This window comes from Bombina bombina, chromosome 2 (genome assembly GCF_027579735.1).
Source record: "Bombina bombina isolate aBomBom1 chromosome 2, aBomBom1.pri, whole genome shotgun sequence".
Taxonomy (NCBI): domain Eukaryota; kingdom Metazoa; phylum Chordata; class Amphibia; order Anura; family Bombinatoridae; genus Bombina; species Bombina bombina.
The window spans coordinates 323,746,696-323,773,859 of record NC_069500.1 but is presented as its reverse complement, the minus strand read 5'-3'; the positions used below and the strand labels follow the sequence as shown (position 1 = coordinate 323,773,859).

The 27,164-nt window shown below is 41.5% G+C and overlaps 1 protein-coding gene across 1 annotated transcript in view; it reads left to right on the top strand.

Moving 5' to 3' along the window:
- LOC128646936 (P2X purinoceptor 6-like) overlaps positions 1 to 27,164 on the top strand; it is a 314,143-nt gene that overhangs the window by 60,604 nt on the left and 226,375 nt on the right. The window contains exon 3 of the mRNA XM_053699746.1: positions 25,293 to 25,364. Within this exon, the coding sequence (XP_053555721.1) occupies positions 25,293 to 25,364 (72 nt within the window). The remainder of the gene's footprint in view (positions 1 to 25,292; positions 25,365 to 27,164) is intronic.

Here is a 27,164-nt window from a genome sequence, read left to right as displayed (position 1 = left end):
GGTCAGAATCCGTAAAGGAGACGAATGGAAGACGGCATTTAACACTAGATTTGGTCACTACGAGTATCTGGTAATGCCATTCGGATTATGCAATGCACCAGCAGTATTTCAGCACTTTGTTAACAAAATCTTCAGAGATTATCTAAATCAATTTGTTATCATTTACCTCGATGACATTCTGATCTATTCGAAAACATTACAGGAACATGTACATCATGTAAGGCTGGTACTTCAGAAGTTACGAGACAATTCCCTGTTCGCTAAATTGGAGAAATGCTCTTTTCATCAGAGTTCCATCCCCTTTTTGGGGTATATCATTTCTGAATCAGGTTTTGAGATGGATCCTGCTAAACTGTCAGCTATCAAGGACTGGCCCAGACCAACTACTCTCAAATCCCTGCAGAGGTTTCTTGGCTTTGCCAATTACTATAGAAAGTTTATAAAGAACTTTGCTGACATCACCTCTCCACTCACTTCTCTTACTAAGAAAGGGCAAAATTGTAAGAACTGGTCCTCTTCGACAGTACAGGCTTTTGAAACGCTAAAATCAGCATTTTCTTCTGCACCTCTTCTCAGTCATCCAATTCCTGATCTCCAGTTTATTTTGGATGTTGACGCTTCCTTTATAGCAGCTGGAGCTGTTCTCTCCCAACGTGATCCAACTACCAGCAAGATACATCCTGTGGCGTTCTTTTCGAAAAAATTCAATCCTGCCGAGTTAAATTATGATGTGGGCAATAAGGAGCTTTTGGCTATAAAATTAGCTTTGGATGAATGGAGGCATTGGTTAGAGGGTACCAGTCAACTTTTTTTCATTCTGACAGATCACAAGAATCTTTTATACCTCCAAACAGCTACACGTCTCAATCCTCGTCAGGCTCGGTGGGCCTTGTCCTTCTCCAGGTTTAATTTTGTACTTTCCTATGTTCCTGGTTCAAAAAATTCCAAGGCAGATGCTTTATCTAGGCAGTTCCAATCTTCTGAACCTTCTCCATTGGATTCAGAACCTATACTACGGCCAGTCAAAGTTTTGGCTCAAGTATCCTCTTTTCCAGTACAGGCTTTACATGCTGCTCAAGTCAAGTACCATCTTCTTGCAAACTACCTTCTGGTATCCTGTATGTACCCAAAGGATTACGTCTTAAGCTTCTACGTTGGGCTCATGATAACATTTCAGCAGGTCATCCTGGAATAACCAATACATTGTGGAAACTGAAGCAGCATGTTTGGTGGTCCACTATGAGGAGGGATGTTAAGGATTATATTGCTGCTTGTAGTTCTTGTGCTTCGAACAAACAATCTTCTCATTGACCGTTTGGTCTATTACACCCTCTTCCTATTCCTCATTTCCCTTGGTCTCACTTATCCATGGACTTTGTTACAGATCTTCCTGTTTCTGCTGGAAATACGACCATTTGGGTAGTGGTGGATCGGTTCTCCAAGTCTGCTCACTTCATACCTCTTCCAGGCTTGCCTTCAGCTCAAAGACTTTCTGAACTCTTTGTTCTACATATATCTCGTTTACATGGTTTTCCCACTGATATAGTCTCAGATCGTGTAGTCCAATTTGTTTCCAAATTTTGGAGGTCTTTTTGTAAGCACTTCGGAATCAACATATCTCTTTCTACTGCACACCATCCTCAATCCAACGGACAGACTGAGCATGTAAATCAAGCCTTGGAATCTTTTCTTAGACATTATGTAGACCATCACCACTCCAACTGGTCTCAGTTATTGCCTTTGGCGGAATTAGCTCACAACTCACGCTATAACGCCTCATTACAGACCTCTCCCTTTAAGGCAGCTTATGGATTTGAACCTAGAACCTTTCTTATGATTACCAGTTCTACTGAAGTCCCTGGAGCAGATCGTATAGTGAAAAATCTCAGTAATCACTGGCAACTCATTCGTCAAAATCTACTCTCTTCTTCCATAAGACATAAGAAATATGCTGATTGCAGAAGGTGCAAGGCTCCTTTACTGGAGACAGAGTATTTTTATCCACCAGATTCATACGTCTAAAACAACCTTGTACCAAGTTGGGTCCTAAGTACATTGGACCTTTTCGAATTGTTTCCAGAGTTTGTTCTTCTGCATACCGCCTGGCCTTACCCAAGACTCTCAAGATCCATCCAGTGTTTCATGTCTCCCTGCTCAAGCCAGTCATCTACAATCGGTACTCTATCAAGAGTAAACCACCTCCTCCACTTTCCGTAGAGGGAACTTCTGAGTTTGAAGTCAGCCAGATTCTCGATTCCAAGCTACGGGGCAATCGGCTGTACTACCTGGTCCATTGGAAGGGCTATCCTATCTCTGAACGATCTTGGGAACCGGCCTCTCATGTTCATGCTCCAGCTCTTGTCAAGTCTTTTCACAAGAAATACCCTGCCAGGCCCGGTCGGGTCCCCCGGAGGGGTCCTTGAGGAGGGGGCACTGTCACGCTCAGCTGCTGGGAAGCTCTGCAGTCCTCTCTGTGTGCTTGATTGACAGGTGTCTGAGCCACCCCTTCCTGATGATGTCACAACCAGGCTTTTTATTTCGGGCTTCCTGTTTCTCCAGTGCCCGTTTGTTTGTTTAACTTTGTGGCTTCTGTGGTGAATTCACTGTGGAATCTCTCTAACTGCTGCTTTTCTGTTGCCAATCTCTTCAAGGATTTACTATGCTGGATTAACCTTCAACCTCCTGATTACCTGTCTCCAAACAATGCAAGTACTGTTTGTTTTGTGAAACTTTCAAACTGCCTGATTACTTGTTGCATACTCTGCAAAGACTGTCTGCACAGTGTTAACCCTCAAACTACCTGATTACATGTTGTTAACTCTGCAAGTTCTGACTACACCGTGTTAACCCTCAAACTGCCTGATTACCTGTTGCATACTCTGCAAAGACTATCTACACAGTGTTAACCCTCAAACTGCCTGATTACTTGTTGCATACTCTGCAAAGACTGTCTGCACAGTGTTAACCCTCAAACTACCTGATTACATGTTGTTAACTCTGCAAGTTCTGACTACACCGTGTTAACCCTCAAACTGCCTGATTACCTGTTGCATACTCTGCAAAGACTATCTACACAGTGTTTACCCTCAAACTGCCTGATAACAAATTACCTACTCCTGCATTATTAACTGTTTCCTGTTTTACCCTTCTTCTGTCTGAATATAAGTGGACTATCCCTGCTCTCCTGATTCTGTGGAAGACATTTCCTGAAACCAGTTCCTTATTCAGAAGTCTATCTGGCTGATATCTTGAATTACTTTGGGCACAGGCTAACCCTGCTCCATATCGTGAGTAAATTGTTTTTTGGAGGTTGTTGTGGGGTCACGTCCTGGATTAAACTCAGAGTGCAAGGGTGTTGATTAAGTTCGCCCTAGCATTTGGGTCTTCTTCTGGACATTTCCTAACCTGACACAAGGGATCAGAGCATATGCTTATAAAGGAAACTGTAAGCAAGCAGTTTGAGAAATAGGAAGATAACAAGGAGAGGGCTGTGTCTTGGATGCCAAAAGAATGTAGAATTTGTAAGAGAAGACGATGGTTAACTGTGTCAAAAGCAGCAGATATACTTGATAAGGAGTAGTGTCCTTTTAGCTGATAGCAGATCATTTGTTACTTTAGTAAGAGCAGTTTCTGTTGAGTGTTAAGGGCAGACACCAGATTGAAGGGGATCAAGTATAGAGTTAGCTGAGAGAAATTCAATTAAGTGAGTATAGACAAGTTGTACCAATACTTTGGAGACAAATCAATTGATTTATTTGGATTGATGTGATTGCCAGTGGCTAAAGACAGGTTAAAGGGTCAGTAAACCTAAAAAATAATGTTATACAATTCTGCACATAGTGCATAATTACATAACATTATATTAGTGCAAGTTTTTTATTATATAACATCTCTGGTATTTTTAGTCAAATTCTTTTATTAACAAAGAAACTGTGAACGCTCCACATCTTTCCACACGGGAATCAGTAACATAAATAAGAACAATTTGCATGAACAATATCAGAGCATCAACACAAGTTCCAATTTTCAATGTGATAAGGAAGAACTAGATATGTCCAGAAAGAAAAAGGGTAGAAGAAAGAGAAAGGGGAGGGAAATCACAATAAGCATAAATTATAGTAGCATCGAGTGTCCAGTCTCGGGGAAGCCACCCACCCCCAATCGAGTAGAAGGGACCCACAAACCCCAATAGTAAATAGTAGACGTAGCTAGAGTCATCATAGCACCCAGTCGCCTAGTGTGAAGTTTATAAAGTATTTAGGTAGTCGTCCCAAACCGCTCGGATGGCTATGAAATTCTCGGTGTTCCCTTTCTTATACTCAGAGTATTCCTCTAGTTCCAGTAATTCAGACACCCTGTCCCTCCACATTCTCAAGGAGGGGATATCTGTGGACCTCCAATTTTTGGCAACCAATGTCTTAACACTATTTGTAAATATCCGAAATAGGGGGAGAAGAGATTTAAACGGCAATCTGACCGGTTTATTCAATAGCCATACGAGAGGGTCAGGGGGGATCTGAATATGTAATATGTTCTCGACTTCAGCTATAACTTCGTACCAGAAGTGGTTCAGTCTTGAGCACCACCACCACATGTGGCCCATGCCACTGCCCACATGGCCGCATCTCCAGCATTTATTATTTGTGTTTGGGTATAGCCGATGCAGTTTTCGAGGGGTAAGGTACCAACAGTGTAAAATTTTATAGTTAGTTTCAAGTATGGATGCTGAGATGGAGGATTTTTTAGTGTTTAGGAATATAGAAGCAGCCGTTTGTGGGAGGATAATTCTACCTAATTCCCTCTCCCACATCTCCATAGAATACGGAAGGTTGCCTGGTAATGGTTGGAGCAGAATTTTGTAGATGGCGGAGAGTGAGTGTCTCAGCGGGGAGCTCGACAGGAACAGCTTCTCAAGGTTAGTGGGGGGACGGGTCATGTTATTTTTATGAGCGTGGGTGCTAATGTAATTTTGGAGTCTTCTATAGGAAAACCAATTACGTGCCCATTCGTGGCCCATGTCGATGAGCTGTTCCTGAGTATGTAATCTTTCATTAGAGGTGACATTATATACTTGTACGTTGTTGTCATGACAGGGAAGGGGACCAGGGCTCCCGAGTGACTTTAAGGAAAAAACGGGATTATGGGTCAAAGATGTCAGTGGGCTCGGGTTGGATGACAGGCAGGGGTTTTGCCGTATAGCTCGAACCCATACCTCTGCTGTCTCCCGGGTGATCGGGAAAGATAGCATCTTAGTATTCTCGCGAAATGTAGGGCTCCAAAACAGGGTAGCCAACGACCGGTTAGGGTTAATATGTTCTTCTAAACGGACCCATCTCCTCTGTTCCCCCGCCACCCGCCAGTCAAGGATCCTTTGCAAGTGTAGGGAAGTTCTGTATTTATCTAAATCGGGGAGGCTAAGGCCTCCGTGCTCATGCAATAAGGACATGGTAACTTTGTTTATTCGCGGGGGTCTCTTTCTCCAAATGAAAGCACTAAATAAACTCTGTACTCTATGTAGATATCTGGGGGGCAGGGGTATCGGGATAGCTCCCATTATATAGAGAAGCCTGGGAAAAATGTTCATCTTTATCGTGTTGATCCATCCCCACCAAGAGAGCTTTTTCGAGCCCCAGGAGGATAAATCACGCATAATAACGGTTTTAATGGGTATATAATTCTCCTGGAACAATCTGTCAAAAGTGTTAGGGAGGGAGATGCCAAGATATCTAAGCGCCCCAGAGCATCACCTCAAGGGACAGGTAAGTTTAATAGATGCTATCAAGCTCCCCGGGAGACCAATGGGCAGGATCTCCGACTTAGTATGGTTAACCAAGAAGTCAGTGAGGGACTGAAATCTTGCGAGTTCTGACAGAAGACTGGGTATCGAGGACTCGGGCCGGGTAAGGGAGAACAGGATGTCATCGGCAAAGAGCGACAGTTTGTATTCGTCGCCCTCCACCACGACACCCCGGACCCCCGGGGAGTTTCTAACTCTGGAGGCGAATGTCTCGATGAAGAGGGCAAATAGTAGGGGAGAAAGAGGGCAGCCCTGACGTGTTCCGTTCCTGATATCTATGGGAGGGGAGAGGGATCCATTAACTATGATGCGGGCGCTGGGTGAGTTATATAAGGTGAATATTCGTTGTAGGGTAGTGTCTCCTATGCCGTATACCCCTAGAGAGGCCCGGAGATAAGACCAGTTGACCCGGTCGAACGCCTTTTCGGCGTCTGTCGAGACAAAGGCAGTGGGGATGTTTTGATTATTGGCGTGCCAGATCAACATGACATTACGAACAGTGTTGTCCCTAGCCTCCCGGCTAGGGACAAAGCCTACCTGGTCATTGTGTATGAGGGTGGGGAGAACGTGGTTTAGACGGGTAGCTATTATCTTTGCATAGATTTTTAGGTCAGTGTTAATAAGGGAAATCGGGCGATAATTAGTGATTGAATCAGGGGCTTTATGGGGCTTAGGAATAACAGTAATGTGTGCTTGTAGAGATGACGGCGAGAAATATCCAGTGTCATCTATGCTATTAAAATATCTAAGTAGGTAGGGAGATAGGATTCCCTTGAATTGTTTATAGTAAGAGTTACTGAACCCATCAGGGCCTGGAGCTTTCCCGGGAAGGGAGAGATGACAGAGCTAGAAGGAGTTCTTCCTCTGAGAATGGCAAGTCTAATTCGTCCCTCTGGTCATCGGTCAATTTAGGTAAAATTATGTCGCCTAAATAAGCAGCTATGTCTTCAGGGTCAGGGTCTGCTAGTCCTCGTCTAATGTTGTAGAGTTTATCGTAGAAGTCTCTAAAGGTTTGTGTAATGTCTGTGGCGTTTGACTGCCATGTCCCCCTGGAATCCCTAATCCTCAATATGCATTGTTTGTTCGTTCTTTTTTTTAATTGTCGGGCCAGCATCCTACCTTGTTTGTTCACGCCCCCGTAGTAGATTTTTTTGAGAAACAGGGCTTTATTCTTGATTTCAGTGCCAAGAAGTAGACGAAGTTGGTCTTATGTGTAAGGCTGTCAGTGAGGGATTTATCTGTGGGGTGTGCCAAGTGTAGGGTCTGAAGTTTGGTGATATCTCCCAAGAGGGCGTTGAGGTAAATGTGCTGTTGTTTACGTTTGGCCGTTCTGATTGCAATGAGCTCACCTCTGAGAACACACTTATGTGTGCCCCAAATATCATGTATATCTGACTCAGCTATGTCATTTCTTTGGAAGTAGTCGGATAAGGTCTTTTGTAATTGTACGATCACCTGGGGGTCTCTAAGGAGGGATTTGTCTAATCGCCATGTAGACTGAGAAGGGTCTGTAGGGCGCCAGCCCAGCTGGCAGCTAATGATAGCATGGTCAGACCATGTTATGGGAAAGATATTTGTAGCAGTGATAGAGAATAAGCTAGGTACATCAGTAAAGAGATAGTCTATTCTCGTATATAACTGGTGGGGGTTGGAGAAAATGTAAATTCCCTATCATCGGGGTGCTGGAGGCGCCATGTGTCATGTACAGCCAGGTGAGAGAGGGATTGTCTAACTTGTCGTAGTGTCTTACTGGGTGTGGAGGAGGTGCCCGTGGAGCAGTCAAGGGCAGGGTCAAGTGCTAGATTGAAGTCGCCCCCCAGAATCAAGCTACCCCTAGCAACCTCAAGGACCTTATGACAGAGGTGGTGGAAAAATGGGGCAGGATTCATATTGGGGGCATAGAGGTTCACCAGGGTGACGGGTTTGTGGTACAGGAATCCAACTAAAATTATATAACGTCCGTCTTTGTCTCTATGGTTAGAGGTCAGGGTAAAAGGTAAGTGTCTATGGATCAAGATCCCAACCCCGTTGTGTTTAGAGGAATGGGAAGAGAAATAGCCAGTCCCAAATTTCCGGAAGCTAGCTTTGGGTTCAGAGCCCCTGCGAAAATGAGTCTCCTGGATAAAAAGATTGTCCCCCTTCTGTCTTTTGTAGTCTCTGAGGGCCATCGACCTCTTTTGGGGACTATTGAGGCCCTTGGTATTATGAGATAGGAATTTAATATGATGTAAGGTATTAGCCATGTGTCTGTGAGGAGAGGACGGCATTAAGTCCACTAAGTTCTGGGTCACCCTGGGTTAGACGAAAGGCAGGAGCCCGCCCCGAGACCGGACAAAGAGGAGAAATAAAAAGGAGATAATGAGGGAACAAAACAAGCACTGTAAACAATACATTTTGGAAAACATAAAACCAGAGGGAAACAATAACTTTTGTAAGAAGTGTATACATCATTCCATTGTACACTTTACTAGGGGGGAAGAATATCGCCTTCTAAACTCTTAGGTTATAGGTAAATCAAGAAATTATCAGGGGTATATCAAATATAAATTTAGAATTAACCAGTGCGGGGGCTGTGAAGGGATGTATGAAGTGCCATTTAATTGCGAGATAGTACTAGGTGGCAGCTTGAATACCTCAACCGTGCCCAGCATCATGGGAGAAAGGCACGCGGTTTGGAGGATGGCACTACGGGGCAAGGGGTTATCTTGTAAGTAGGTACTAATGCTGATACATTACATGCCCAGGAGTAACGCTCTGTTAATGGGTCGAGGCATATAGAGAATAATAAACCAAAGGATCCAGCCACAGCGTCTACTTTTACTGATAATCATAATAATAAACATAACCTGATTATCCGCCAGGCTAGGAATAAGGGGAGCCATAGGGATTAATGGTCTTCTAGGACTCCCCAAAATTTAATAAGGAATATTAGTAAAATATCTGGTCGCCACCCATTGTCATAGTCGAACGGGGAGGCATGGCCTTCGATGTAGGGGATAGATATATGGATTGAGGGGGGTTATCCGGGAGGTAGATCATGGGGATGTGACACTTCCCGCCTTGGGGACATAATATAAAGAGGGGATCATGAGGTATTAAGGGGACACAAATCATCCACAACGAGCTGCTGGAGCAGTTGCATATGTCAAAAAGCCTTGTGAAAGGCAGGTAAAACATTTTTGCATGAAACAGTAGAGAATACAGAACATTAAACATCAAGATATTGGCCACATTAGCTCTCTTCTGGGTGTAAACACATAAATAAACTAGATGGCGATTATATTAAGAGAGGCAGGGATAAAATTAAATTTAACTCAAGGCCCTGGGCGTGATATCTTTGGTATGGAGTAAACAACAAATCTAACATATAATCTTTAGAGATAGCAGAAAACATACATAACATATGGTGACATAACAATATTAGTGAAGTAAACGAAGCATAAGATAAGCGGTAAAACAGTAGAACATCTTGTATCCTGTAATGTAAAGTTCCACAGGGCCCAAAGTGACCAACGGCCACCCAGGGGTGAGATATTATGCAAAGTCACTAACTAAATGGTGGGTAGAGTGAAAACTGCATTTAAGGCATATAATTAAAGTCATATGTAACACCATACGTTACCAGCGTGGGGTCAGGAACCTAACATGTCCAGCTGGTGTGGCAGGAAATGTCCCAAGATCTGCGGTATGAAGCAAATGCGCCGCAAATCAGCCTAGGCGGATGGGCCCGGCCACTATTCAAGAAGAGGGACGCTCCAATTTTACCAATTGTAGTGCAAAAAAGAGAGAGGAGACCCAGATCCAATCGTGAGGTGAATGGAGTCTCATGAAGACAAAGATTCATTCCTAGGCGGTAAACCATCCACTTTTCTTCTCTTGGGTTGGACCCTCTGCCACTGTGATCTTTGCTCCAATGGACGTGAGGGGCCTGGAACCGCAGCCGCGGGAGGGGGTAGGACACCCGGATCCACCGGGTTATTGAATGGAATGTTGAGGGATCTGGACAGCTGGTCAATTTGTGAACCATTGTGGTTGATTATTAAACTAAAAGGGAAACCCCATCGGTATTTAATATGATGTTCCTGCAGTGCACTAGTAATGAACTTAATCTCCTTACGCCTCTGAATCGTGTAGGGGCTGAGGTCTTGATAGATCTGAAGAGAGTGACCTCTGAATGATATGGTATGTTGGGACCTTGCTGCCTGCCATAGGGCATCCTTAGTACAGAATCTTAGAAATCAGACAATGACATCCCGCGGGGGCAGTGGAGGCTTAGGTAGGGGCCGAAGCGCTCTGTGCGCTCTGTCCAAATCTTCAGATAGCAATATCGGTGACTCAGGAGAGAGGTGCTGAGCCAAGCCGATAATATATCTTTTGAGGTGGTCAGGGGTCACATCTTCTGGGATACCGCGGAACCTCAAGTTGTTCCTACGTCCGCGGTTATCCAAGTCCTCTATTTTATCTTGAAGAGATTGTACTTTTGAGTCTTGGATAGAGAGTTGTTGCATGTTCACGCTGACCAGGTTGTTCAAGGTCTCCTGGCCTTCCTCGAGGTAGTCCATACGAGCCCCCATTTCATTAAGGTCTCTTTTGAGATCCCTCATCTCCTCCTTAATAAAAGATTTAAGAGAGTCCAGATCAGACTTAGAAGGAAGCGTGGCAAGCCTCACCTGAATAGCCTGCAGCGGATCCTGTTGGTCATTTAGGTTCTTAGTTGGGCTTAGGGGGCACGACTGTTCCTGCGGAGTTTCAGATGTTATTGATGCGGTGTCTGATGTCTGAAAGAAGGAGGATACCGATGGGGTTTGGGATGACGATTTGGATGGTTTATCAGATCTCTGTCCCTTTTTTGAGGCCATATTGGACATAGATACAGGGGGAAAGGTTGACAGAGACAGATGCCTTCTGATGTGATAAAAATGCGGTCGCAGGTAGACTAAGGTGGCTGCTAGCGGGGAATCGGGGATGACACTGTACAGTTTGTAAAAACTGCGTAGGACGTTTCACACCCTCAGTAGTGGCTAAGTGAGGAGTGGGTGCAATTAAAAAAAGGAAAAATTTATGTATATACTTGTGACCCCTCTATTCTATAGTTGGGAAGAGGTGGTCAGGAGGAAAAACCTTGTAATCAAAGGTGAGAAATTTAGCTGAGTTGTGTTTTATAGGGAGTCCTCTGGGTGTTTGTTCAAAAGCCCAGTACTAGGGAAAAAGCCACGTGGCTAGCGCAGGCTGAAGGAGCGGTGTTTGCTGCTCAATTAAGGTATGGGTATATAAGTCACTTCCCAGGTCACCCGCAAAAGCCAACCGCCAACCACAGCCCAGCAGAAATTGTAGATACCTCGTTGTTGTTGGGGTCCCGGTTAGGATGGCACTGTGGAAGGAGGCACCAGCTGCGGCGCCGGCTCTCGACAAGGCTGCAGCCTTCGGCCGTGTGCAGCAAATCCTAGGCGCGCACAAGTAGAAGCAGCCTTCACCGGAGGTACCGGTAAGTCAGTCGGGAGCCCAGGGGCTAACCGGGTAAGTTTTGAGGGGAGTAAGGCGATCTCAGCTGCTGGGTAAAGTCGGGAGTATCAGCTTTATGGCTCCACAGCAGAGGCGGCGGGACCGCAGCTCCCCAAGGTGTTAGTTGGGAGGCTGAAGTTAGGAATCCAGATGCCAGCCTGTAAGAGGGTTTCTCACAGCTCCCGGCATTAGTTAGGTTGAGATCCTGATTAAGCTAGCGTTGCTAAGAGGAAAGGCCGATACGGAGCTTTACAGAGTTGCGGCCATGTTCCAGCACGGCTTAGCTCCGCCCCCCGTTCTCTCACATCTCCGGTATTTTTAATAAAAATAAGAGGGTTTTCCAGACCCGCCCTCTGTGCTCTACTGAGCGGGTCTGGTTTTTCTTCAGAGCGCATCGGGCCAGCTGTTTAGTCACATTTTTTAGTCATATTTTTATTAAAAATACCGGAGATGTTATATAATAAAACACTTGAACTAATATAATGTTATATAATTCTGCACTATGTGCAGAATTATATAACATTATTTTTTAGGTTTACTGACCCTTTAAAGGGATTGAGTTAGAGCAGGGGTTAAAAAAAACAGAGAGAGGGTAGAAGTCATGAATTAATGAGATTGAATGGAGAGGTTGGGAGATAAGCAGAAGATTGCAGCATGGAGAATTATGTTACAGAACAGAAGTAACTGAGAGTTTAGTTAATAGAAAGAGCTATTTAAGATAAATTTAATTAAACCCAGTAATGGCGAGTTTATGAGTGGCGTGATAACAGTTGTGCAGTGATAAGTGGTTTATCGCGGCTCTTTGCACACATATTGGTTGAAAGTATAGGTTGAAAGTAAACGCGTTTGCTCAAGCGCAATTGAATTTAATGCGCGTCAGGAGCTCTGGTTAACTGTTATGCTCGACTAAAAAGTTGCACAAAACACATCAAAAATATATTTAAAAGTATAGTTACACTTATTATAAACGGCAAAGGACTTTAACATAGAGATACATACAGATATATGTCTGAATATATATATGTGTGTATATATATATATATATATAATACCGGCCAGTTAAACAGTGTTACCCTCCTATGGACATCCGCCTGGGTGCAGGAATGCAATGAACAATCCTCCAAACAAAATGCACTCGCAGGTCTTTGTAAAGACCTGCAAGTGCATTTTGTTTGGAGGATTATATATATATATATATATATATATATATGTTTGTATTTAGATTTTTTGTGTACATATGTATTTATATGTGTATATATGTATTTACAAACATATATATATATATATATATATATATATATATATACACATATAAACACATAAATACATATGTATACAATACATATATAGACATATATATTTATAATTGCATTGGAGCATTTTGCAGTCAAGTAGCTGAAAACATGTAAAATCATATTTATGCAATATTCATATTTTATAAAGTGTTTAACTGTGTATTTACTGTAAATAGTTCACATTACAATGTTCTTCACATAGGGTAATATGTTCTACTTATTTCTAGATATGTCTGTATATATATATATATATATGTATAGATAGAAGTATATATTTTACCAAACCACCATCAGATATACAGGTATATAAAAATATGTATTTTAGAATAAATAGAACTTATTCTGATATGTGATGAACATTGGAATGTGAAATATTAATATTTCATGTCTGGTTAGTGTACCAGAGAAACGCGATTGTGTTTGCACAACTTGTTTTTTTCTATGGGGGTATACGCTAACGCTGTCACGATATTTTGAGTTCATATTTTTGTGCGCTTCATGTTAGCGCTCGTGTGAAAACTTTTTTACTTTCAACTTCTAATATGTGACCTACCAGCTAAATAGCGCTCCACTCGTAATCCAGCCCTTAGTATGTTTTTAGCGGGTCAAATAATGAGGCATCATCTAATCTCTAGAGGAAAGGGATGATGGGTGTGGAAGGCTTAGGACCTTCACATGATAGAGGGACATGATAGAATCATGTAATAGGGTGTTAGTTAGAGGGGTGGGTGTAGGATTGACAAGAGTGTAAATAAAAAAGTGAAATCTCTTTAGAATCTTTAGGATGGATAGATCACAACATATTTGTTTACTTCATGTGTAATCAAGTGTGAGGTTAAGAGAGACATTTAAATCACCTCATAATAAGAGAGTGACAAGACCATTTTCTAAAACTTTGTTTTGATAGGTGTTTGGGGCATAAAAGTTGACAACTATCAAACGGCTAGATTATGAGTTTTGCGGTAAGAGCTGCTCGGTGCTAACTTGCAAGTTATTGCCACCGCTCACCTCCCTATAGCGCTGCTATTACAGGTTTTCATAAACCCGGCGTTAGTAGGCAATAAGTGAGCGTAGAGCAAAATTGAGCTCCATACCGCACTCCAATACCAGCGCTGCTTTGAGCTGGTTTTACGTGCTCGTGCACGATTTCCCGATAGACATCAATGGGGAGACCCGGCTAAAAAAAAGCCTAACACCTGCAATAAAGGACCGTAAAGCTCTGTAACGCAGCCCCGTTGATTCCTATGGGGAAACTAAATTTATGTTTACACCTAACACCCTAACATAAACCCCAAGTCTAAACACCCCTAATTTGCCGCCCCGGACATCGCCGTCACCTACATTACACTTATTAACCCTAATCTTCCGCCCCCAATGTCGCCGCCACCTACATTATACTTATTAACCCCTAGTCTGCCGCCCCCGACATCGCTGCCACCTACATACACTTATTAACCCCTAATCTGCCGCCCCCAATGTCGCCGACACCTACATTATACTTATTAACGCCTACTCTGCCGCCCCCGACATCGCCGCCACCTATATACACTTATTAACCCCTAATCTGCAGCCCCTAACATCGCCGCCACCTACCTACATTTATTAAACCCTAAGCCTAAGTCTAACCCTAATGTAACCCTAACCCTAACACCAACTAACTTTAATGTAATTAAAATAAATCTAAATAAAACCTACTAAATAAAGCCGGCAGAAGTCTTCATCTAGACAGCATCTTCTATCTTCATCCACCCGAGCGGAGCGGCTCCATCTTAAAGACATACGGCGCGGAGCATCCTCTTCTTCCGACGGCTCTTCTCGAATGAAGATTCCTTTAAGTGATGTTATCCAAGATGGGGTCACTTGAATTCTGATTTGCTGATAGAATTCTATCAGCCAATCGGAATTTAAGGTGAAAAAATCCTATTGGCTGATGCAATCAGCCAATAGGATTGAGCTTCAGCCAATAGGATTGAGCTTCAGCCAATAGGATTGAGCTTGCATTCTATTGGCTGTTCCAATCAGCCAATAGAATGCAAGCTCAATCCTATTGGCTGATTGGATCAGCCAATAGGATTGAAGTTCAATCCTATTGGCTGATTGCATCAGCCAATAGGATTTTTTCACCTTTAATTATGATTGGCTGATAGAATTCTATCAGCTAATAGGATTTTTTCACCTTTAATTCTGATTGGCTGATAGAATTCTATCAGCCAATCTGAATTCAAGGGACGCCATCTTGGATGACGTCACTTAAAGGAACCTTCATTCGAGAAGAGCCGTCGGAAGAAGAGGATGCTCTGCGCCGGATATCTGCCGGCTTGGATGAAGACTTCTGCCGCTTCGTTGAGGGTGGATGTCGGGTCTTCCAAAACTGTAAGTGGATCTTCGGGGGTTAGTGTTAGTTTTTTTTAAGGGTTTATTGGGTGGGTTTTAGTTTTATCTTAGGGTTTGGGCTGAAAAAGAGCTAAATGCCCTTTTAAGCGAAATGCCCATACCAATGCCCTTTTCAGGGCAATGGGGAGCTTAGGTTTTTTAGATAGGTTTTTATTTGGGGGGGGGGTTGGTTGTGTGTGTGGGTGGTGGGTTTTACTGTTGGGGGGTTGTTTGTATTTTTATTTTTACAGGTGAAAGAGCTGATTTCTTTGGGGCAATGCCCCGCAAAAGGCCCTTTTAAGGGCCATTGGCAGTTTAGTTTAGGCTAGGGTTTTTTTTTATTTTGATAGGGCTATTAGATTAGGTGTAATTAGTTGAAATATTTGATAATTTCTTTTTCTCTTGTTAAGTGTATCCAGTCCACGGATCATCCATTACTTGTGGGATATTCTCCTTCCCAACAGGAAGTTGCAAGAGGATCACCCACAGCAGATCTGCTATATAGCTCCTCCCCTCACTGCCATACCCAGTCATTCTCTTGCAACTCTCAACTAAGATGGAGGTCGTAAGAGGACTGTGGTGTTTTATACTTAGTTTATTTCTTCAATCAAAAGTTTGTTATTTTTAAATGGTACCGGAGTGTACTGTTTACCTCAGGCAGTATTTAGAAGAAGAATCTGCCTGCATTTTCTATGATCTTAGCAGAAGTAACTAAGATCCTTTGCTGTTCTCACATATTCTGAGGAGTGAGGTAACTTCAGAGGGGGAATAGCGGGCAGGTTTTCCTGCAATAAGGTATGTGCAGTTAAAATATTTTTCTAGGGATGGAATTTGCTAGAAAATGCTGCTGATACCGAAGTAATGTAAGTAAAGCCTTAAATGCAGTGATAGCGACTGGTATCAGGCTTATTAATAGAGATACATACTCTTCTAAAAGTGTATTTTAAAACGTTTGCTGGCATGTTTAATCGTTTTTTACATATGTTTGGTGATAAAACTTATTGGGGCCTAGTTTTTTCCACATGGCTGGCTTGAATTTTGCCTAGAAACAGTTCCCTGAGGCTTCCCACTGTTGTAATATAAGTGGGAGGGGGCGCAGCAAAAATTACAGACACAGACATCCAGCTTCTTCCTGCATGATCCAGGACTTCTCTGGAGGGCTCAAAAGGCTTCAAAAGTCGTATTGAGGGAGGTAAAAAGCCACAGTAGAGCTGTGGCAGTTGTTGTGACTGTTTAAAAAACATTTTTGTCATTTGTTATTCCGTTTTTGGTATTAAGGGGTTAATCATCCATTTGCAAGTGGGTGCAATGCTCTGCTAACTTATTACATACACTGTAAAAATTTCGTTAGTGTAACTGCATTTTTTCACTGTTATTTCAAAATTTGGAGAAAATTTGTGTTTCTTAAAGGCGCAGTAACGTTTTTTATATTGCTTGTAAACTTGTTTAAAGTGTTTTCCAAGCTTGCTAGTCTCATTGCTAGTCTGTTTAAACATGTCTGACACAGAGGAACCTACTTGTTCATTATGTTTGAAAGCCATGGTGGAGCCCCATAGGAGAATGTGTACTAAAATGTATTGATTTCACCTTAAAGGATTACTTTCTGTTATAATTTTTAAGCTAAACAACTAACATATTAAAGTTAATAAACATTAATTAAAACCTACTGACCTATATTTTCTCCAAAACGAAGTTTCATAACGTTCTAAAAGTTATATCTTTTATTTGCCGATGATGTCACGTTATCCTGCCCACTATTTTCAGCACTGCATGTTCTAAATACTTAAACCAATAACTTTGTGTTTAAAGCGCCATTTTGAAACCTAGGTATTGTAAACGGATTGGTACAGAGCAAAGGATACCCACTGAGTGGGTTTGGAAAACAATTACATTTGCAGACAAGATTTCTGCTATACGGTAGAGATATGTTAATGAAATGCTATTGATAAAAAGCGTATTTGGGGTAGTTAGTTAGTAACAGGCATAGAAAATATTTACTTACAGTGGCCCTTTAAACAGTAAAGATCAGTCTTTATCTATAAAAGAATTATCACCAGAGGGTTCTATCGAGGGGGAAGTTATGCCGACTAACTCTCCCCACGTGTCAGACCCTTTGCCTCCCGCTCAGGGGACGCACGTTAATATGGCGCCAATTACATCAGGGACGCCCATAGCGATTACCTTGCAGGACATGGCTGCAATCATGAATAATACCCTGTCAGAGGTATTATCTAGATTGCCTGAATTAAGAGGCAAGCGCGATAGCTCTGGGGTTAGGAGAGATACAGAGCGCGCAAATGCTGTTAGAGCCATGTCTGATATTGTGTCACAGTATGCAGAACATGAGGACGGAGAGCTTCAGTCTGTGGGTGACATCTCTGACTCGGGGAAACCTGATTCAGAGATTTCTAATTTTAAATTTAAGCTTGAGAACCTCCGTGTATTGCTTGGGGAGGTATTAGCTGCTCTGAATGACTGTAACACAGTTGCAATTCCAGAGAAATTGTGTAGGCTGGATAGATACTATGCGGTGCCGGTGTGTACTGATGTTTTTCCTATACCTAAAAGGCTTACAGAAATTATTAGCAAGGAGTGGGATAGACCCGGTGTGCCCTTTTCCCCACCTCCCATATTTAGAAAAATGTTTCCAATAGACGCCACTACACGGGACTTATGGCAGACGGTCCCTAAGGTGGAGGGAGCAGTTTCTACTTTAGCAAAGCGTACCACTATCCCGGTTGAGGACAGTTGTGCTTTTTCAGATCCAATGGATAAAAAATTGGAGGGTTACCTTAAGAAAATGTTTATTCAACAAGGTTTTATTTTACAGCCCCTTGCATGCATTGCGCCTGTCACTGCCGCGGCGGCATTCTGGTTTGAGGCCCTGGAAGAGGCCATCCATACAGCTCCATTGAATGAAATTATTGACAAGCTTAGAACGCTTAAGCTAGCTAACTCATTTGTTTCTGATGCCATTGTTCATTTGACTAAACTAACGGCTAAGAATTCCGGATTCGCCATCCAGGCGCGTAGGGCGCTATGGCTTAAATCGTGGTCAGCTGACGTGACTTCAAAGTCTAAATTACTCAACATTCCTTTCAAGGGGCAGACCTTATTCGGGCCTGGCTTGAAGGAAATTATTGCTGACATTACTGGAGGCAAGGGTCATACCCTTCCTCAGGACAGGGCCAAATCAAAGGCCAAACAGTCTAATTTTCGTGCCTTTCGAAATTTCAAGGCAGGAGCAGCATCAACTTCCTCCGCTTCAAAACAAGAGGGAACTGTTGCTCATTCCAGACAGGCATGGAAACCTAACCAGTCCTGGAACAAGGGCAAGCAGGCCAGAAAGTCTGCTGCTGCCCCCAAGACAGCATGAAGGAACGGCCCCCTATCCGGAAATGGATCTAGTGGGGGGCAGACTTTCTCTTTTCGCCCAGGCGTGGGCAAGAGATGTTCAGGATCCCTGGGCGTTGGAGATCATATCTCAGGGATATCTTCTGGACTTCAAAGCTTCTCCTCCACAAGGGAGATTTCATCTTTCAAGGTTATCAGCAAACCAGATAAAGAAAGAGGCATTCCTAAACTGTGTGCAAGACCTCCTAGTAATGGGAGTGATCCATCCAGTTCCGCGGACGGAACAAGGACAGGGATTTTATTCAAATCTGTTTGTGGTTCCCAAGAAAGAGGGAACCTTCAGACCAATCTTGGATCTAAAGATCTTAAACAAATTCCTCAGAGTTCCATCATTCAAAATGGAAACTATTCGGACCATCCTACCCATGATCCAAGAGGGTCAGTACATGACCACAGTGGACTTAAAGGATGCCTACCTTCACATACCGATTCACAAAGATCATCGGTTCCTAAGGTTTGCCTTTCTAGACAGGCATTACCAATTTGTAGCTCTTCCCTTCGGGTTGGCTACTGCCCCAAGAATTTTTACAAAGGTTCTAGGCTCACTTCTGGCGGTTCTAAGACCGCAAGGCATAGCGGTGGCTCCGTATCTAGACGACATCCTGATACAGGCGTCAAGCTTTCAAATTGCCAAGTCTCATACAGAGATAGTTCTGGCATTTCTGAGGTCACATGGGTGGAAAGTGAACGTGGAAAAGAGTTCTCTATCACCACTCACAAGAGTCTCCTTCCTAGGGACTCTGATAGATTCTGTAGAGATGAAAATTTACCTGACGGAGTCCAGGTTATCAAAACTTCTAAATGCTTGCCGTGTCCTTCATTCCATTCCACGCCCGTCAGTGGCTCAGTGCATGGAAGTAATCGGCTTAATGGTAGCGGCAATGGACATAGTGCCATTTGCGCGCCTGCATCTCAGACCGCTGCAATTATGTATGCTAGGTCAGTGGAATGGGGATTACTCAGATTTGTCCCCTCTACTAAATCTGGATCAAGAGACCAGAGATTCTCTTCTCTGGTGGCTATCTCGGGTCCATCTGTCCAAGGGTATGACCTTTCGCAGGCCAGATTGGACGATTGTAACAACAGATGCCAGCCTTCTAGGTTGGGGCGCAGTCTGGAACTCCCTGAAGGCTCAGGGATCGTGGACTCAGGAGGAGAAACTCCTCCCAATAAATATTCTGGAGTTAAGAGCAATATTCAATGCTCTTCTAGCTTGGCCTCAGTTAGCAACACTGAGGTTCATCAGATTTCAGTCGGACAACATCACGACTGTGGCTTACATCAACCATCAAGGGGGAACCAGGAGTTCCCTAGCGATGTTAGAAGTCTCAAAGATAATTCGCTGGGCAGAGTCTCACTCTTGCCACCTGTCAGCGATCCACATCCCAGGCGTGGAGAACTGGGAGGCGGATTTTCTAAGTCGTCAGACTTTTCATCCGGGTGAGTGGGAACTCCATCCGGAGGTGTTTGCTCAACTGGTCCATCGTTGGGGCAAACCAGAACTGGATCTCATGGCGTCTCGCCAGAACGCCAAGCTTCCTTGTTACGGATCCAGGTCCAGGGAACCGGGAGCGACGCTGATAGATGCTCTAGCAGCTCCTTGGTTCTTCAACCTGGCTTATGTGTTTCCACCGTTTTCTCTGCTCCCTCGACTGATTGCCAAGATCAAGCAGGAGAGAGCATCGGTGATTCTGATAGCGCCTGCGTGGCCGCGCAGGACCTGGTATGCAGACCTAGTGGACATGTCATCTTTTCCACCATGGTCTCTGCCTCTGAGGCAGGACCTTCTAATACAAGGTCCTTTCAATCATCCAAATCTAATTTCTCTGAGACTGACTGCATGGAGATTGAACTCTTGATTCTATCAAGACGTGACTTCTCCGAGTCAGTCATTGATACCTTAATACAGGCACGAAAGCCTGTAACCAGGAAAATCTACCATAAGATATGGCGTAAATATCTTTATTGGTGTGAATCCAAGAATTACTCATGGAGTAAGGTTAGGATTCCTAGGATATTGTCCTTTCTCCAAGAGGGTTTGGACAAAGGATTATCAGCTAGTTCTTTAAAAGGACAGATTTCTGCTCTGTCTATTCTTTTGCACAAACGTCTGGCAGAGGTTCCAGACGTCCAGGCATTTTGTCAGGCTTTGGTTAGAATTAAGCCTGTGTTTAAAACTGTTGCTCCCCCGTGGAGCTTAAAATTGGTTCTTAAAGTTCTTCAAGGAGTTCCGTTTGAACCCCTTCATTCCATTGATATTAAACTTTTATCTTGGAAAGTTCTGTTTTTGATGGCTATTTCCTCAGCTCGAAGAGTCTCTGAGTTATCTGCCTTACATTGTGATTCTCCTTATCTGATTTTTCATTCAGACAAGGTAGTTCTGCGTACCAAACCTGGGTTTTTACCTAAGGTGGTTTCTAACAGGAATATCAATCAAGAGATTGTTGTTCCATCATTGTGTCCTAATCCTTCTTCAAAGAAGGAACGTCTTTTGCATAATCTGGACGTAGTCCGTGCCTTAAAGTTTTACTTACAGGCTACTAAAGATTTTCGTCAAACATCTGCCCTGTTTGTCGTTTACTCTGGACAGAGGAGAGGTCAAAAAGCTTCGGCAACCTCTCTCTCCTTTTGGCTTCGGAGCATAATACGCTTAGCCTATGAGACTGCTGGACAGCAGCCCCCTGAAAGGATTACAGCTCATTCTACTAGAGCTGTGGCTTCCACCTGGGCTTTTAAAAATGAGGCCTCTGTTGAACAGATTTGCAAGGCTGCGACTTGGTCTTCGCTTCACACCTTTTCAAAATTTTACAAATTTGACACTTTTGCTTCTTCGGAGGCTGTTTTTGGGAGAAAGGTTCTACAGGCAGTGGTTCCTTCCGTTTAAGTTCCTGCCTTGTCCCTCCCATCATCCGTGTACTTTAGCTTTGGTATTGGTATCCCACAAGTAATGGATGATCCGTGGACTGGATACACTTAACAAGAGAAAACATAATTTATGCTTACCTGATAAATTTATTTCTCTTGTAGTGTATCCAGTCCACGGCCCGCCCTGTCCTTTTAAGGCAGGTCTAAATTTTAATTAAACTACAGTCACCACTGCACCCTATAGTTTCTCCTTTCTCGTCTTGTTTCGGTCGAATGACTGGATATGGCAGTGAGGGGAGGAGCTATATAGCAGCTCTGCTGTGGGTGATCCTCTTGCAACTTCCTGTTGGGAAGGAGAATATCCCACAAGTAATGGATGATCCGTGGACTGGATACACTACAAGAGAAATAAATTTATCAGGTAAGCATAACTTATGTTTTATTTTGTGTAATTTAGTGTTTGTTTTTTTGTAATTTAGTTAATTGTATTTAATAAATGTAATTTATTTAATTGTAGTGTAAGGTTAGGTTTTAGTGTAACTCAGGTTAGGTTTTATTTTACAGGTAAATTTGTATTTATTTTAGCTAGGTAGTTAGTAAATAGTTAATAACTATTTACTAACTATTCTACCTAGTTAAAATAAATACAAACTTAGCTGTGAAATAAAAATAAAACCTAAGATAGATACAATGTAACTATTAGTTTATTTTACAGGTAAGTATTTAGTTTTAAATAGGAATTATTTAGTTTATGATAGTTATTTTTATTTAGATTTATTTTAATTATCTTAAAGTTAGTGGGTATTAGGGTTAGGGTTAGACTTAGGGTTAGGTTTAGGGGTTAATAACTTTAGTATAGTTGCTGCGATTTTGGGGGCAGCAGATTAGGGGTTAATAACAGTAATGTAGGTTGCGGCGATGTTAGGGACAGCAGATTAGGAGTTAATATTATTTAACTAGTGTTTGCGATGCGGGAGTATGACAGTTTAGGGGTTAATATGTTAATTATAGTGGCGGCGATGTCCGGAGCGGCAGATTAGGGGTTAATAATTTAATTTTATTATTTGCGATGTGGGATGGCCTCGGTTTAGGGGTTAATAGGTAGTTTATGGGTGTTAGTGTACTTTTTAGCACTTTAGTTTTATGTTACAGCGTTGTAGCACAAAACCCCTAACTACTGACTTTCAGTTTACGGTATGGATCTTGAATGTATAGCCTGTACCGCTCACTTTTTGGCCTCCCAGGAAAACTTGTAATACCGACGCAAAGGAAGTCCCATTGAAAAAGGACTTCTGGAAAGCTGCGGTAGTTATATTGCGTTATGGCCAAAAAAGTGTGCGGTGCAGCTAAACCTGCAAGACTCGTAATACCAGCGTTAGTGAAAAAGAGCCTTAACGCTGTTTTTTCACTCATATCGCAAAACTCGTAATCTAGCCAAAAGTTTTTTTATATCTTTATCCATAGATAATATCTTGAATGGTGAATTCTTTCTGATCAAAATAGCCACTACATTTTTTTTTTTTAGTAGAGGATAAACTGAAGCCTTATACTGAATAATATTAATGAACCATGTTGAGTTCACTTGCCCTGTTAAAGTGAATCTCTTGGATTAGTACAAAGTTTCTTTTTCCTTATAGAAGCCATTAAAAGCTATGGATTTCTTGTGTGAAATTAAACACCTTTACATTTTGGGTTAGTACAGCAACTAATAATTGCATTATGGATACAAAGATTGATTCAGTAAAACCTAGGTTAACTTAGGTTAATTAATTATCACACATATAATAACATACATGGAAGTAATATTGCAATTGCACCTTATTAAAAACATAAGCAGAACCTGTCACCTATCAATATTTTTGTAGAGACAGTGGTAAAGACTCAGCTTTATTTGTCAGGTGGCTATTAAAATAAATAATTTTAGTGAATGCAGAACAAAGAGCAAAACAATGAACTAGAAGGTAGGACAAAGGGATTGCATAGCCATAAAGGGGTACATTTCCTATCCAAACTATCAAAAACTTGTAGGGTGTAACAGAAGTTATTCTAGTAATCTTAGGCTTACATTTTTATGGGTACATATAATCAATTTGCTGGAAAAGTTCTCTGTCTTCAGGTTGCTCCTGAATAGAAGTTATTATTTGTATTTATTTTTACTTTGTTGTTTTGCAGTGGTGGGAGTGGTTCCAAATACCTTTTCTAATTTCATCTTTCATTTTCTAGCTTCAGGGGTAGCTGAAGTTGGGGTATATATAATACCACACAAGTGTTCAGGTCTGTCATATTGTGGTAAATGATTTGTTTTCCATTTTAATTTACAAACAACTCAGATGCATAGATCCATCTGTAAGTGAGTTAGAGATGTCTCAAATGTGGGGTAAGGTTTTTGGAGATAAATCCACAAAGGCATGTAATGCATAGCCACTTAAAGATATTAGTTGATGTTTCATAATATAAGTTATCAGCATAATTGGATAGTTTTAAAATGATGCCTCTAGGTGTTAACAAGTTTTGTCTTGAGGGCTGGAGTTGAGAAACACTGTTGTAGGGTATTGTTTCTGAAATCTGTCTTATAGAAAAACAACAGTGCTTGCAGATATTCTACCTATACTGTAGGTCACACAGCATTAGTACTAAAGCACTGGTAACTTTCTGGCATGCAGATTATTTACTCTGTTCTAGTTTTCCATATCTTGTAGTTATTTTTTAATTTAAGTAATAACCTCATCTTGACTCATTATCTGTTTATCATGTTCCAAGTCTGAAGAAATTGAATCTTGAGGCATTCAACATCTTTACATAACTCATGTAAATCTTCTTTGATGCATTTCTTTATACAGCATATACGTAATTTAAGATCTTTTGTTAAGTCTATGTGCTCATCATATGTGGTAGGTAAGCTCTTTATCAGTTGATTCATATGTCCTGAGCTGTTGCTTGTCAGTCAGTTTGTCAAAAATATTTTATGTAAAAGTGGTTTCTTCAATGTTAACTGAAGCCCCTACAGAAGGGACCCAGAAAAATGTCCTGTACAGTTTAAAGGGACATGAAACCCAATTTTTTGCTTTTGCTATTTAGATAGAGCATGTCATTTTAAACAACTTTCTAATTCACTTCTATTATCTAATTTGCTTAATTCTCTTGATATAATTTCCTGAAAAGCATATCTAGATAGGCTCAGTAGCTGCTGATTGGTTACTGCACATAGATGCCTTGTGTGATTGGCTCACCCATGTGCATTGCTTTTTCATCAACAAAGGATATCTAAAGAATTAAGCAAATTAGATAATAGAAGTAAATTGTAATGTTGTTTAAAATTGTATTCTCTACCTGAATCATGAAAGAAAAATGTTGGGTTTAGTGTCCCTTTAAGGTCTGCTCAATGGAGCATTAGGAAGAAGGGACTTGGTTTGCTTGGTAGTGCTGCACTCCCAAGTACTTTGAAGTCTGCTATGTGCTATGTATGAAGGATCTATTGACAGGCAACTTAACAGGCCTGAAATGAAGTATCTTGCTTCAACTGAACTTGGCAGGCAGCAGTATTTTGGTAGGACCACTTGGTAAGCAGAAGTCTGATAATTATTAAATGTGGATGTGAAACTCTGAGTCAGGTGGATGTTGGGGCTACACTTTTCACACTTGTGTTCCTAAAACACTTTGGGGTTGCAGTATGTCAGATGTGCTGGTCATGATAAGACTTTAAGATCACAATTGGTCTGCAGTTCAGGCATCAGATGGGCAGGTTATCTGCATGTTGCATGTTACCATGTTGTTAGTGTCGTTAATACTATGTAGCACAGGGCTACATGTGTTAGTAGCGTGCTACCTGCACAGCCATATGAAAATTAATGTTTGGTGGTGAAAAATTAAGGAGCCAACACACTCTGATTCCATTTTAGTACACAAACAACACAGTTCCCTTGTTTATAGTGAATCCAGGACACATATTTCCGTGCTTTTTATATGGCATTTGCAAATTGATGACATCTGTTAACAGTCACATGAAAAGCATTTAAAAAAGTGTAACATGTCTTCCATTTCTACAGGGAGAAGATATATTCTTTTTGGTGACTAATTTCATAGCAACATTAGGACAAGTACTAAACACCTGCCCTGAGGTAAGACTTTTGTTGGTTTTGTGTGTGTCATATTCTTTATTGTCTGTTTTGCTGTCCTTAAACACCCTCTAAAATAAATATCTGTTCATCAAACATAATAAAAATATGTTTAAGCTGTAAACACTGCAATGGAGAAAAATGACAGCTGAGTAACAATGAAACAGGTGCATTAAAAGGGTAATTAGAGCTACTGTGTCTAAAATGAAAGATATCCTAGTACTAATTAAACCAACATATTTCTATTTTCATGTTTGGGGAGTTGTCTATTTAACCCAATGAAAGTATACATAGTCAATATTAAAAATATATATTTTTCCAAAGTATTATGTAATTGGATTACTTTTTGGGTCCATATTTTTATTGGAATGTGCTTTCCTCATCACTTTTTCCATTAAAAGTAAAAATATAGGCCTAGATTACAACCGAAGTGGTATTTTGCAAAAGATTTCTAGTGTAAATTGCACGTCTTACCACCGTGAGTATATCGCAAGCATCTTGTATTACAAGTTGAAAATAAAATAAGTGCAACTTAACAGAGCTGAAAGTAAAGTTTCCCATTGTGACGTTATCATAAACCTACCAGTTAGACCTTATACAAATGCAAATCACTAATACAATGGCCATTTAGCAAAAATATTCCTTACAATACAAGTGTTTATATTGATTCCATTGTACAGTGTGAAAGCACAATAGCAGCTTTCATATGTGACATAAACCTTTTGACTTCCAAAATAATAGTATTAGTCATACATTTGAACTAGGGCATTATGGATACACAGTACTGTACATGTGTCTATGATGTGCAGTTTATATGCTTTTTACTGTAAAAATGTTTGTTTATTGTAAAAATTGTGTTCTGTATTTTAGCATGTTTTTGATTTAGAAACAAGATTAATAGTATGGGAGATTAATAGCTTGAAAAAAATAATGGCTGTGGATTTTAGTGCGTTTTGAAACATTTCCCACAGTATAAAAAACATTTTGTAAAAAGATGCAATTTCTACCATTCAAACTAATGAGCTGCTTCTTTCTCGTAAAACTGTATCCCACTATACCAACCTTATTTATGCAAAATGTATGTCGCTCTACCAGCCATGTTTATGCAATCTCAATGTGCCAACCGTGTTTATGCAATCTCACTCTACCAACCATACTTATGCTTTCTGATTAAACCGACTGTGTTTATGCAATCTCACTTTACCTACCATGCTTATGCTTTCTGACTTTACCGACTGTGTTTATGCAATCTCACTCTACCAACCATACTTATGCTTTCTGATTAAACCGACTGTGTTTATGCAATCTCACTCTACCTACCATGCTTATGTTTTCTGACTTTACCGACTGTGTTTATGCAATCTCACTCTACCAACCATGCTTATGCTTTCTGACTTTACCGACTGCATTTATGCAATCTCACTCTACCTACCATGCTTATGCTTTCTGACTGAACTGACTGTGTTTATGCAATCTCACTCTACCTACCATGCTTATGCTTTCTTACTTTACTGGCTGCGTTTATGCAATCTCACTCTACTAACCATGCTTATGCTTTCTGACTTTAGCGACCGTGTTTATGCAATTTTACTCTATCAATCATGCTTATGCTTTCTGACTTTACCAACTGTATTTATGCAATCTCACTCTACCAACCATGCTTATGCTTTCTGACTTTACTGACTGTATCTATGCAATGTCACTCTACCAATCATGCTTATGCTTTCTGACTGAACCGACTGTATTTATACAATCTCACTCTACCAAGCATTCTGACTTGAGCGAGCGTGTTTATGCAATCTC